Source organism: Rhinolophus sinicus, linkage group LG15 (genome assembly GCF_036562045.2).
Source record: "Rhinolophus sinicus isolate RSC01 linkage group LG15, ASM3656204v1, whole genome shotgun sequence".
Lineage (NCBI taxonomy): Eukaryota > Metazoa > Chordata > Mammalia > Chiroptera > Rhinolophidae > Rhinolophus > Rhinolophus sinicus.
Window position 1 is genome coordinate 48,400,556 of NC_133764.1, and position 13,643 is coordinate 48,414,198.

The 13,643-nt window shown below is 46.7% G+C and overlaps 1 protein-coding gene across 3 annotated transcripts in view; it reads right to left on the bottom strand.

Annotated features, from left to right (window-relative positions):
• Positions 1-13,643, bottom strand: part of STAT5B (signal transducer and activator of transcription 5B) — a 60,769-nt gene that overhangs the window by 12,292 nt on the left and 34,834 nt on the right. The window contains exons 2-12 of one of the 3 annotated variants that reach the window (XM_074320725.1): positions 12,319-12,458; positions 9,102-9,258; positions 7,899-7,988; positions 6,790-6,964; positions 3,725-3,855; positions 3,330-3,481; positions 2,699-2,854; positions 2,124-2,303; positions 1,664-1,751; positions 1,464-1,586; positions 596-688 (exon numbers count right to left, since the gene is read on the bottom strand). In XM_074320725.1, the coding sequence (XP_074176826.1) occupies positions 596-688; positions 1,464-1,586; positions 1,664-1,751; positions 2,124-2,303; positions 2,699-2,854; positions 3,330-3,481; positions 3,725-3,855; positions 6,790-6,964; positions 7,899-7,988; positions 9,102-9,258; positions 12,319-12,446 (1,473 nt within the window). In that variant the 5' untranslated portion in view covers positions 12,447-12,458. The remainder of the gene's footprint in view (positions 1-595; positions 689-1,463; positions 1,587-1,663; positions 1,752-2,123; positions 2,304-2,698; positions 2,855-3,329; positions 3,482-3,724; positions 3,856-6,789; positions 6,965-7,898; positions 7,989-9,101; positions 9,259-12,318; positions 12,459-13,643) is intronic. The other 2 variants (XM_074320726.1, XM_074320724.1) reach the window with 2 other exon arrangements.

The window sequence follows — 13,643 nt, forward strand, 5'->3', positions numbered from 1 at the left end:
TGCATAAATCCACAAAATCATACTTGTCCCTTTAGACAAAGCATCTCATTCTTCACGAGAGACCTGGGATGAACCACGGAACCTAAAATTTTGAAAAGACATTAAATGTCGCCTTCGTTTATTGGAAGGAAGATGACGTGAAGCAACTTCTCAGCTAAAGTAACCTCCTGAGAGGTCTAACCTCTAGAAGGAACCTGGGAATCCCAAACTCCATTTATGGCTTCACCTGATGATTCGAAAGAATATTTACTGAGTATTGACTATGTGCGAAGAATTTTTAATGTTCTCCAACTGACTCTTCCTAACACTGTGGAGCATTATGAGCCCCGTGTTGTAGACACGTCAGGGACACTTACGCTCAGGGAGGTAAAGTGAATTTCCCACTGTTACAGAGTGAGGAAGTGATAGAGCTTGAATCGAAACCTTGGCTTGACTTCAAGCCCAGGCTCTTTCCATTTTCCACATTCACTCTATTCTGCCTCCCAGCAAGGAAAACAGCATTTTTCCTATGCTCTTTTGGGAAGTAATACATGAAAGAGATTCGTGACACCAGCATCAAGATCCTGAGACCCGCCGGCCCAAGGAACCCACTCACAGGCTCTGCAAAAGCATTGTCCCAGAGAACAGTGGCCGTCGCATTGTTGTCCTGGCTGCCGTGGACAATCACCACCACCGGGAGGGACAGGGTCTAAAAAGACAACAGGAGAAGGGCTGAGCACCCACAAGCCACACCGTCTTCCCCTCCTTTTTATTCTGTCACAACACATTCATCTCATCTCAAGTTTCAGTAAATGTCACCCTTGGAGACAGAATGTGAATGGCTCAGGAATAACATGACTTTTCCACATTGGCACAGTTACAGAAATTTTAGATAAATTAAAAGAGATTTTAGTAAATATTTCTGAAGGACGGAGTAAATTCTCCAAGTTACATGAAGAACAAGAGAGAAAAAAGAGTCTGGAGACATTTCTGGGTGGGGGAGTGGGAAGCAAGTAACAAATGTCTAAAACTCACTACAACTGTTACTCAGGTTTCTCCTGATTCCTTTTCTACCTACATTGCTAGCGATTTCAATTTTATATTGTTTCTTCCTTCTTTTTAAAAAATTTTTTATTGGGGAGTGTTGGGGAACAGTGTGTTTTTCCAGGGTCCATCAGCTCCAAGTCAAGTCGTCCTTCCATCTAGTTGCGGAGGGCGCAGCTCACTGGCCCATGCGGGAATTAAACCGGCATTCAGCAACCATGTTGTTAAGAGCTTGTGCTCTAACTAACTGAGCCAACCGACTGCCCCTTTTTGTTCCTTCCTAAGAGAACCTAAGAGATACAGGTCTAAGGATGAGGCCTCCTCACATTCTGTTCAGCAGTAACCAAAAAGATCAATGGGTATGTGACCAAAGCAACTCTTCTGTGATACAAAGTACACACGCTCACACTGTCACACACACAACAGAGGGAGGGCTTTACCTTGACTTGAAAAACCAGCTCATTTCCACCAACACTGAACTGTGATTCAAACAGGATTGTAAATTTTTCTTCTGTCACCGACTCTGCTCCACGACGGTCAGACCTCTTAATTCGTTTCAGGGACTGCAAAGGAGAAAATTATGGTGACAAAGCCCTCAAACAAGCAAGGGAAATCCCTCTTCCTTTTCTCCCGCCCTCACCATGTTCCTGAAGTGGGCACTGAGGGTTCCGGTGGCTTGGTGGTACTCCATCACACAGCAGTTGTTCAAGATCTCTCCACTGTAATCACTGCAAACGAGAGACGCAACTCTAAATCCATACAGGGCCTCAGCTCACATGGGGTAGAAATATATTTGGGGTGGGAGAAAACACAGCAGGCTCTTAAAAATGTACACCATTTAGAGGAAATGTCAGCTCCATAAAATACACAAGGAAAAAATACACATAAAATGTACAGAAGTTTTCATGAATGTAAATCAAACCAAATTGTACTGTCTTCATAGAAACCCCTGATATTCGTCCTGTGAGAACCAGAGGAGTCCAGACGGGCTAACAGGCTCCCACATAGGAACAGCTGAGCCCAGAAAGCTCTGAGCTGGGGCACTTCAGCCCATTGGGAGGGCTCGAGGACAGGGCAGACATGAGGGTGGGCACGCGTACTTGCGGGTGTTCTCGTTCTTCAGCAGAGACTTGGCCTGCTGCTCACTGATGATGGTGGCCTTCACCTGAGGGGGGTTCATGTGCACGTTCAGCTTCCCACCCACCAGCAGGCGCACGGTGGCCGCAAACTTGGTCTGGGTCTTCAGGACCTGAGGGGGCTGCTTCTCAATGATGAATGTGCTGCGGGGACACAAGTGACCGGATGCTACCTCAGGGACAGGGCGCTGGTCCCTCCATGTGGGGAGGCTGCCTCCCCTGGGGCTCAGGTGCAAAGGAAGAGCACCTGGCAGGGACCCTGTTCCCAAGGAGACCACTGAGGGTCAGGTGGACGGCAGGAGGGGAGGACAATGAAATGAACTCGACAGATGGCACGGGCTGCAGAGGACAAGGGCAGCCCACGCGGTCTCCACAAGAGAAACTGGGCAAGGTCAACACCGAGCAGCCATAGCAACTGGGGACAGAGGGCTTGGGGGGAGGAAGTGAGGCAGAGAGAGGCAAGGATTCAAGCAAAAGCAGCCCCTGCCTCCCCATGACAACCACATGGGGGCTGGGTGTGGCCAAGAGGCAGCAATCACCTGGTCACCAGGGCTGAGATGATGTCTGTGATGGTGGCGTTGACCTCAGCCAGCATCTCTTCCACCGGGCCGGGGATGGGCAGCTGCTGGCAGAGGTGCTCAGCTCTGCGGATCTGCTGCCGGTTCTGCCAGATGATCTCGGCCAGCTTCTCACACCTGCACATGAGCCCCAAGACCAATGGGAGGACAATGGCTTCACCTCATCCTCAACACCAGAGGTGGGAGGCTCCCAGTCTGGGGAAGCCCCTCACCTAGGAAGCCCTCGCCAGGAAGGCTTTACACCTTAGCCACCTCTCCTGTGCGCAGAGCACAGTGGAGCTGCCCCGCCGTCCAGAAACAGAGAAACACACAGGAGGGACGACCCTGACTCAGACGCGAGCATCACTCTGCACACCCCGCTCTGCCCCACGCCCCAACACTGTGCCTCCCTTCCCGGGGGAGGAGACATGATTGGGGGGCACCAACGTCTACATCAGGAACCAGAACGACTGGCGAAATAAGACCTGTCACAGGACAAAGTGAAGCGGCTGCATATGAAACACAGGAGCAGAAGCAGCAGCTGGTAGCACCACCCTGAGCCCCTGCCCACCCCTTCCGCCCGCCCCCTGCCCGCCTCCCCCACACCCATTACCAGGACTGCAGCACGTCCAGGCTGCCCTCGGGGGGCCCTCCGTTCCCGGCCAGCTGCTGCCTCCGCTTCCATTGGATCAGTTCATCATCCAGGATGATGGTCTGCTGCTTCCGCAGCAGCTGCAGGGTCTTCTGGTGCTTCTCGGCCAGCTCCTGACGGGAGGGGGGGCAGGGCCTTCTGGGCTCAGGACAACTGTGCAGGGCCTCGCTCAGGAGACAGGGCCTCCCCTCCCCTGACCTGCTCTGCCTCACAGGCCCCCACAGGAAAGGGGGACCTGGCCTCCTGCTATCCTGGCGCCTGCTCCCTTCCTGGCTGTCCCTGTCTCGGGCGCCCCGACAGCTCAGCTCGGGATCTGGCCCCCATGGCTGGGAGGAGAGGGTCGCAGACCCACTCACCACGCGGTACTGCTGCAGTGTCTGGGCCTCGCGCTGCAGCCAGGCCTCCAGGGACACCTGCTTCTGCTGGAGGGCCGTCTCCCGGCTCAGACGCTCCTGGGGGTTCAGCTGGGCCAGCTGGGCAAACTGAGCTAGAGGAGGGGACAGGACAACACGACCATGATCTCCCAGCTTCCAGCAGGAAACCCAGAGAAATCCCACTCACCTGTTCTACAGGCAAGGCCCTCAAGGGACAGGTCTGACCAATGGCAAGTCGGGGCTCTAACAGCCAACAGTGCCAGAGATGAGCGGGCTCCACTCCCTGGCCTCCCGACTCTGAGCTCCCCTCCAGGGAGTGGGGAGATGGAAGCTTGGGGGTACAGCTGAGGAGGATCCCGCCCTGTGGCCTCCCCTCCCACCCTGGCCCACACGGCCTGGTTTGAAGTATGCCCTGGCGGTTTAGTAGCTGCGTGATCTCGGACAAATCTCTTCACTCTCCTGCGTCTCAGTTTCCCCATGTGTAAAATGGGAGAATTCTGTTCCCTGCCTCAGTGGGTTGCTGTGAGGATTAAAAAGTAATGATACAGAAAATGCTCAAGACTCTGGCCGGCACGTGTAAGTTCTGGGCGAGAGTTAGTTCTTATTGGTTAATGGGTTACAGGATAGGATTAAAGGTTGATGGAGACCAGCAGCTCTCAGCCCCCACCTCACATGGCAAAGCCTCATGAGGGAAGGCCCTGCTCCACGGCTTTGCGCCACTTCCCGGAGCACAGCAGCCTCTCCTCGGGGAAGAAGGAGTTTCTCTAGGTGCTGGAAGGTGCCTAACATGTTTGTACAGGTTGGGTCACTGTGAGCTCAGTCAACCAACAGGGAAAGGAGAGAGGGAGGGAGAGGGGGGAGAAGGAGGGGGAGAGAGAGAGTGAGAGCGAGAGAGAGTGAGAGAGTGAGAGAGAGAGAGAGAGAGAGAGAGAGAGAGAGTGTGTCCAGGGCCCATGGGGAATACAAAAGCATCAAGAGTCTCTCAGGAAAGCAAGGGTGGAGGGAGGCAGTTTCTCTCCACACTGGCTGATAGGAATCTCATCAATGGCAGGAATAGGGAGTCAGCGAGTCCTCATTACCCGTTTTCAAAAAATCACTTATGAAGCACTTAAGACATAGGGAAGGTAGAAAGAATACCTGCGTAGCCATCATCCAGCTTAAGAAATCATGCATTTCCATCATTATAGGCACCTGTCCAGCCTCCCCACTTGCAAACCCCTGCCTCCCCTCCAAGGGCCCCCCTCTGCTAAGTGCTGGGCTAACTACCCCCTGTCAGTGGCCTTTGTGAACACCCCAGTGTCCTTACTGGGGCTGAGTCAAGTTGATGTGAATCAGCACGTCTTGGCCAAGTTCCTGGCAGGCCTCTGAAGGCCATGTCACACTGACATAGGCCCTGCCCCATGGACACACAAACTGGGACAGACCAAAGCAACTCTTGACAGCCAGGAAGAGCCCAGAACAGAAGAGACTTCAGAAATATGGCTCCAATCTCTCTGCAGGGCACTGAGCAGGAAGAGCACTTTCCAGTAGGGAAACACAGCCGAGTAGTGTGTGCGGCCACCTCAGGAATCCTGCCACCCACGGGGAGGTGGTGGCGACCCCAACACCTGGGCCCAGCCTCCCTGTGCAAGTGACCCACTTAGGTCTCTCCCGGCACTTTGCAGAAGCTTCTGGGAAGGACGCCAAGAGACGTGAGGCAATTGTCTGCTCCACTGGAGGGAGCTGAGCCTTTCTTTGCACAAACAGATCAATAGTCTGTGTTTCTGAAGGGTGAACTGGATAAATGAGACTGAACTGACATTGCATGATGGATACAAACCCAAGCCAGAATCCAAACCCAAACCCATAAATAGGAAACAGAAAACCCTAGAATAGGCCCATCAACATGGTCAACCAGTTCAAAGTCTTGGGTAGAACTGACAGCCTGAATCTCCTGTTTCCTAATCTAGGAATCGGGCCATCTTCTCTGGGGTCAGTCTGGGATGGAATCAGACGGGAGGAAGACATGCTAGAATCATCTCATCAACATTTACTCAATACCTACTATGACTGAGACAGTACGCTGGTCTCAGGGTACAGAGATATGAGACAGTTCCCTTTCAAAGAATTTATATTCTAGTGGGGAAGACAGAGTTAATACATAATATCAGTATACTTGTAAGATCGATCCCCCATGCATGCTATTAGAAGAGCACATGGCGTATGTATGCATGTGTGTTATCACGGCTGGCTCATCCAGCATGGGCTTCTCTGAGACTCTGAGCTGGGCATGCAAGCAAGGAGAGGAAACTATGAAGTCACACTGTCAGATTCTCACAAGGACAATAGGGGGTGCTGTTGGGGCTCCACTGCCTCAAGACTGACTCACATTCTCTGTACCCAAGGACCAGACAGGATTTACACGGGGAAGGGGAGCTTGTCTGTAAGGCCTACTGAGGCGCGTCCCTGTGCTGTGCCCCAGGGCAGCTTCCCCGAACTACCTCACAGAACAACATGAAAAGTCAGTCACCCCAGGGAGAAGGGGGGTGGGAGAAGAGGATAAATGGGGTCAAATATATGGTGGTGGAAGGAGAACTGACTCTGAGTGGAGAACACACAATGTGATATATAGATGATGTATTACAGATCTGTACACTTGAAACCTATGTAATTTTACTAACCACTGTCATCCCAATAAATTTTAATTAAAGAAAAAAAAAGAAAGTTGGTCACCACAAACAGTCCTTAGCCCTTATACTGTCGCTGCTAGGAGAGCTTAAGGTTTCCAAAGCAGCATTTATAAAGTGCCCAGTATATACAAAAGCACTGTCGAGTACTGTTCACCAGGCTGGGAGCTCCTTCCCAGCAGACCAGGAGCTCCCTGGGTGCGGGAAGCCTGAGTGACATCCCAGTATCTCCAGAGGCAAGCGTCTATGTTCTCCCCCCGCTAAGCCTCATCCTCCCAGCCCGCCTTCAATGCAAATGATCCCTTGCTACGCCAGAGAAATGCAACTGGTTCTCTACCAATTGGACCTGAGCTTTTTCCTACTCCTCCCTCCCCTCCTCACCCTGGATCCTCAGGCTCTCCTGATACTGGATGATGAAGTACTCCTGGGTCTGCTGAAGCTTCTTCAGTTCACTCTCCGTGTCCTGCGTGACCAGTCGCAGCTCCTCAAATGTCTGGTTGATCTGAAGGTGTTTCTGGGACATGGTGTCAGCAAGACTTCCAGGTGGAGAGGTACCCTGGAGACAGATGGGAGAGAGTGCAGGCAGCAGTGAGCTGGGCAGTGAGGATGGGAGAAAACCTCAGGCTTTAATCCCAAGGAAAAGCCAAAGTAGCACCTATAACTGGGTTGAAACCACAAAAGCTACATTCTGAGTCAGAGGAATTACAAATGTCATTTGTGAGGATTCGTGTAGAGGGAAAGGAGGAGAAACAGGTGACCTGGCAGACTATGCACCTTCATAAAGCACAGCAGACACTTCTCCTGCAGTTCTGGCCTCCACCAGAGTATCCCAAACAGGGTCCATCTAATTCCCTTCAGAGAGACTAAAACTCATCACATCCCAGGAGTGACCCGAGTTTTCCTACTAATGATGATGACCACTCATTCCACACTCTTTCACTGACTCCATGGCACGGACTATGCTAGGTGCTGGGGACAGAGTGGGGAACACACATCATCTGTGTCCTCACTCAAGACCTTCTTGTGATGGAGGGAAGAGGGTGAACCTTCAACAAGTGGCAGCACCCTGGGGACCCCAAAATCAAGTTACAGGGAAGGCATCAACAAGGCCTTCGTGGTTCCAGCCATTTACGTGACCTGGTCTGATCCATTCCTCCAACACGTGTCTGAGAGGGGCTAAGGCTAAGCAGGAGTCTTTCTTAAGTAATCTTACCCGAATATAAATGGGACTTGACTCAAAAATTATTCAGCTGGGGTTAACTTATTTTGCACCTGTTCACATTGTTTTGTGGTTGCAATCTCACCAAGGTTATAAATCACTAAAGATCAGAGGACAGTCTTCTATTTCTTTTGTGCCCCTGAGGACAATGCTCTGTTTGTAGAGACACCAATAGATACACACTGAGTCATCAGGACAAACCTGGGTCCAGAGAGAAGAGGGCAAGAAAGGACTTCCCAAACTCCTCTCCCCATACCCATGGGACACTCACATTGTTGGCTTCTCGGACCAGCCTCTGCTCATTATACAGAATGTGCCGGATGCAGCGGACCAGCTCCATGGGGCAGCGGTCATACGTGTTCTGAAAGAATCCAAGAGCAGACACCACTTTGTCACACTCCATGCTATGGGACTAAACCCTCCTTGGAAGAGACCCCTGAAGACACAATGGTGTAACCATGAGAAATGTTGCTCCTTTGATGTCAATGAGGGACAAGAAAAGCACATCGTAGGAAACCCAATCGCAGTAAGAAGGTAAGATTATTTTATTTCTTCCATCCTAATTTGCCTAAAGTACTAAGGCACTATTTTTGGAAACAAGATAAATTTCAAAAAGGCCACATCCGAGGAGAAACTAGACACCACCTGGACTGGGCTATCAAAATTACTTCCCCCAATGAAGGGGAGCTGTTTGCTGTGTCTCCAGATGTGATACCCTGAGGACACAACATCACTTATTTAGAGTTCTGGTCAGGGATGTGTCACCTGAATCGAATCATGAGGAAACTTTACCGAAACCCAAAAAGGAGGTACATTTTCTCTTAAAAAGTAGAGGAGCTGAATTATTTTAAAATGTCAATGTAATGACAAAGAAAGATTGAGAAATGGTTCCAGATTAAAGGAAATTTAAGAGACATAACACTAGATGCAATACGTGATCTTGGATGGGCTCACTGCCTTGGGGGAGGGGCAGAAATGCCCTAAGGGGCATTCAGTCAGTTGATAAAATGGAAATACAGACATGAGGTTACCTAAAAGTGTTCTATCAATGTTAAATTTACTAAATATGATAACTATACTGTACTGTAACTATGTAAGAGAAGGTTCATATTCTTAGAAAACGGACATCGAAGTACTTAGCGGCAAAGGGACATGATGTGTGCAACTAACTTAATCTCAAGCGATGAAAAAATGGGTGTGTGTGGAGAGCACATGATAAGGCAAATGTTGACAATAGGTGAATCTGGACATATGTAGGCGTTCTTCCTATCAATCTTGCAACTTTCTGTAAGTGTGAAGTTATTTTCAAATATAAAGTTAAAAAAAAGGCTACAGCCACTGAAACCAAACAATAAGAATGTGACACAGTAACGCGGGGTGAGGAAGAGAAAGCAAATCTCTACCAGAAGTACTAACTGAAGGACGAGCCCGGCCCAGGGAACAGGACTAAGCGTGACCCCGAGTTCACACCCACCTGGAGCTGCGTGGCATAGTGCCCCAGCTTGATCTTCAGTAAGAAGCCATCTTCCCCCACTTGGTGCTCCGCCTTCTTCTGCAGCTCCTGCACCAGGCCCTCCAGGAGCTGGGTGGCCTTAATGTTCTCCTGTGGATTATCAAGATCTATTGAGTCCCTAGGGGAAAAAAATTACATACATATGTATACAGACATGCACATGAGCCTGTATAAATGCAGCCTCAATGCATCACACCTTTTCTTCGGCTAAAGTGATTTCTGCATAATGCTCACTGCAAATTTTAGGACACAGTTCAATTCAAATTGACTAGACGCCTCCATTAATCTATCCCTGACCCACTAACTACCTCCACGGACTGTACAGTAAGCAGTATATTTTTATTTTTATTTTTATTTTTTTACAAAGCACTGCCTTTTCTCCTTTTCCCTACTGACTAGCTCTGGTGCTTGTGCTATCTGCTTCTAGGAATGAAGGGAACGTGCTTTGTGTACACTCAAGGAAATACGGACTCTGATAACTTCCTGTTTATAGTTGCCCCTGCCAGGGTGTAAGGGGCATAAGGTCAAGAATGGGCTGCATGTTTTTTTCCAGCCTCAACTCCTTCTGTGTGTTGCTAATTTCAATGAGAGATTTAAGTAAAGACAGGTGAAACAACATTTATTGCTATTTATAAGGAGCCCTGGAAATGAGATACTAAGATGCCTACATGATTTGGGAATTGTGGCACCACTAACTCTACAGGTGAACCAGAGAAACCATTCTATGGACTTTGTATTACATTCAGAACCATTTAACGGTGACCCGTTGGATGGCCTTCCTTCCTCCCTCTTCCCCCATTCTTAACTTCCCTCCCGGATTCTCTGCCTTTTGTTTTTTGATCACCTTAGGCAACAATTGCTATAGGGCGGTACTACATTACTCAGCTCACTGAAGAAATCAAACAGCTGTCAGATTGAAACATCATTTAATTACTGCTGCCCAGGTCTGGAGCCAAACAAGAGATCCGGTGGAAGCTAACGACGCTGTTGTCTCTAACCCCCTGTAGTCAGTTAGCCACTAATTTCAAACGGGCCCAAACAGATGTACCAGAACACTGGTAACAGACTTCATCCAATAATATGCTCAAACCTGCACTGGGAGACGGCAGTAGAGAAAGCCACATTCTAAATGTGTGTGCTCTGTGTACTAAGTAAAATATGTATTAAATAAAAGCCTGGAAGGAATGAATGGTGGCCCTACACTTCTGTTTTGAATGGCAGTAATGCTCCTCATCCGAGGAATCCCATTCTTGAGAAGATCCAGTCTCTGAACAAAACTCATGGAAACCAAGTACTGGTTCTTGTACTTAATTCTCTGCTATTAAAAAAAAAAAAAAAAAAAGATTTTCTTTACATAAACATGAAGAACTGAAGATTTTTTATTAAAATTTTTATATTCTTAAGAAAATCAAAACTAAATAAAATTCTAGACTTATCAGGGTGATTATTTTATAAGTCATATAAATATCTAATCACTCACTATGTTGTACACCTGAAACCAATGTAATATTGTATGGCACTGTAATTGGAAAAAAAAATTTTTAATCTAACAAAATTCAAATTTCCATTAATAGCAACACAAGTTTTTAAATATTCATTCAGTAAGAAGACTACATGGGACATCTACTAAATGAAAATATAAATCAACAGAAATTTCCTACTAATGTTTTTCTGAACTCTCCAAATCATTAAAACAGAAAAGAAAATGAAAAGGAAATGGAAAGGCACTAAGCAAGGTGCAATTGACATGCTTACATTTAGCTTCTTTTTTTCCTCAGTTAATTACACGAGGCTGAGATTTTTTTAATTGCCCAGAAAATTACCTTCCTTTGGTGCGCTCTAGTTTCTGGAGAGAAATCTGCTACTAACACACAATTGCAATTATTCCAAGGCAACATTACTGACGGGTATACAGCCTTCCTCAAACAGTAGTATAGAGGCTGTCTGCTCCTAGACTCTGTCAAAAAGGACCCCCCCGCCCCCCTAATCACGATGGTACCTGATGAATATGTCAGATCAGACTGACAGACTGGTAACCAACCAACACGTTCCCAGGCCCTGAGCAGAACAGCTGACAGCCTGCTGCCTGATGTGCAATAATGTCGATTAAAAAGCTTTGTACAGGCTTTGTACTAACTAACCAACTGAGCTAACTGGCCACCCCAAATGTACTAACTCTAAAAGAATTTAAAAACAATCCTCCAGCCCTGAATATATAAACCGTAACTTGGAAAAATAAAATAAACATGCCTGTTAAATCTGCCACCAAGATGTAATTATTATTTTGGTATATCATCTTATAATCTTCATGTGTATATATAAATTACATATAAATTTAAAAACACCACGGTCTCTATTGTTATGTTTGTTAACAAAACATTTTATTAAATTATGTGCATGGACATATTTGCCCCATTCAGCACTAAATTCTACCTGGGCAAAGGATTTCATTTTTTCACACGAATTCTGCTAGTTACAACACTGCTAGGCACCCTATAGACACCCAAAGCATACTTGTTAATTGCTATTGTTTTTTAAATCTATTTTAAAAATTTTATTGGGGAATATTGGGGAACAGTGTGTTTTTCCAGGGCCCATCAGCTCCAAGTTTTTGTCCTTCAATCTAGTTGTGGAGGGCGTAGCTCAACTCCAAGTCCAGTTGCCATTTTCAATCTTAGTTGCAGGGGGCGCAGCCCACCATCCCATGCAGGGACTTGAACCTGCAACCTTGTTATTGAGAGTTTGCACTCTAACCAACTGAGCCATCCGTCCATCCCTCCGGAAGCTCAGCAGCAGCTGGTTGCCTTCAATCTAGTTGTGGAGGGTGCAGCTCACTGGCCCATGTGGGAATCGAACTGGCAACCCTGTTGCTCAGAGCTCATGCTCTAACCAACTGAGCCATCCAGCCACCCCTAATTGTTTTCATTAGCAGCAATGCTGTAGTGTTTTTAGTCAGAATTAACTATTAAAGGGAAGAAATCCTATTTTTAAACTCCCAAGAGTCATTCCATCTTCCTAAAATGAAGATGGGGTTAAAAAATAATACCTTTTCATAGGTTACATATATATATATGTTTTTAACATACAAGTTTTGGAGTCTCCATGATGTTAACTTTCCAATCAAACCTCAATAAGTTGTGCTTCACGAAATATGATAGAGGAAACTCTGTTCACTTACCAAGCTTGGCTTTCAATCCATTGGGATAAGTAATGGCGCACCTCGATAGGGAAATGCTGGCCGTACAGTGCTTGCATCTGGTGAAGGGCATCTCCTTGCAGCTGCTGGGCTTGGATCCACACAGCCATGTTCACAATCTGCTAAGAAAACAATCAGTGGTTTGGGTGTTCGTTTGTCTTTCCTTCCCCTTTTAAATCCACTCGAGCTGATATTCACACAGTTATAAAAGCTAAAGATAAATGCTTTTAAGCCGTTTTGGGTAGACTGAAGATCAGTATTCCTGAACTGAATTTCAGCTCTAAAATGTTTTCAAAATATAGATGAGCGTGTTATCACTAGTTACCTAAGCAACAATGCTTTGCACACAAAGGACACAGATTTATCTGGAAAAATACCCCAAAGTTCACCTCCTGAGTTATTGCTAAGGAATTTATGAAGCAATGTTCTGTTAAATTATAGCCTTTAAAAATCTTTCTGACGTAAAAACAATACATCTCAGCGAAGAGTCAGAAACAAAAACCATTATATTCCAATAGTGGGTAGGTCTTTAAAACATGCCCTTGATTTCAGAAAAATGGTTTTATAAAACTACCATGATGTCTTCTCAGACCCACCTGAGAGTTTTTAACTCATTTGTCAGAAACTCTCTGGGCTTAACCCGATTGTGGCAGCAACGTTACTTTCATCTACACAGAAGGGACTAAAACTGAACCTTGCTCTAACACTCTGATCCATAATGTAGAATTTGGTATAAGGCAGGGCTATCTTGGATCCCATCCAAAACAATTAAGCTACTGATTTGCACAGTTCTCCCAAGAGCTATGCTACAGTTAGGGTCCAGCGAATCAGACCTTGATTTTGTTGAATACCAGAGACTACATATGTGTGTTAGGAAACAAAAATCCCATCTGTTAGTTGTCTGATCGCGTAACACTGAGCTATTTATGGAACAAGTCACTTAGCCAACAACGAGGTGTGGGGTGGGTGCCAGTTACCTATTTTAGACTTGTGCAATGCTATAGAACACTTGAGTAGTGCACAATTTTATTTAGGGCTTTGGGGCATTTACGCTGGGGTCACTGTAAGATCATCTAAGATATCAAATTTCAATGGCTGCGAGTTTACTAGGAGAAAGTTTTGGATAAAAGAACTCTCTTCAGAAGCAATTCCATGTTATAATCAAACATCTGGAAGACATTTAATTGTACAATGTAATTTTTAATCAAATAAATCATATTTCAAGATTTTAGAAACTTGGAACAGATACCATAGCATTTTTTTTGGATAAAAGGTAGAAGGATGGATGGATGAATGAAGGTGCTTAG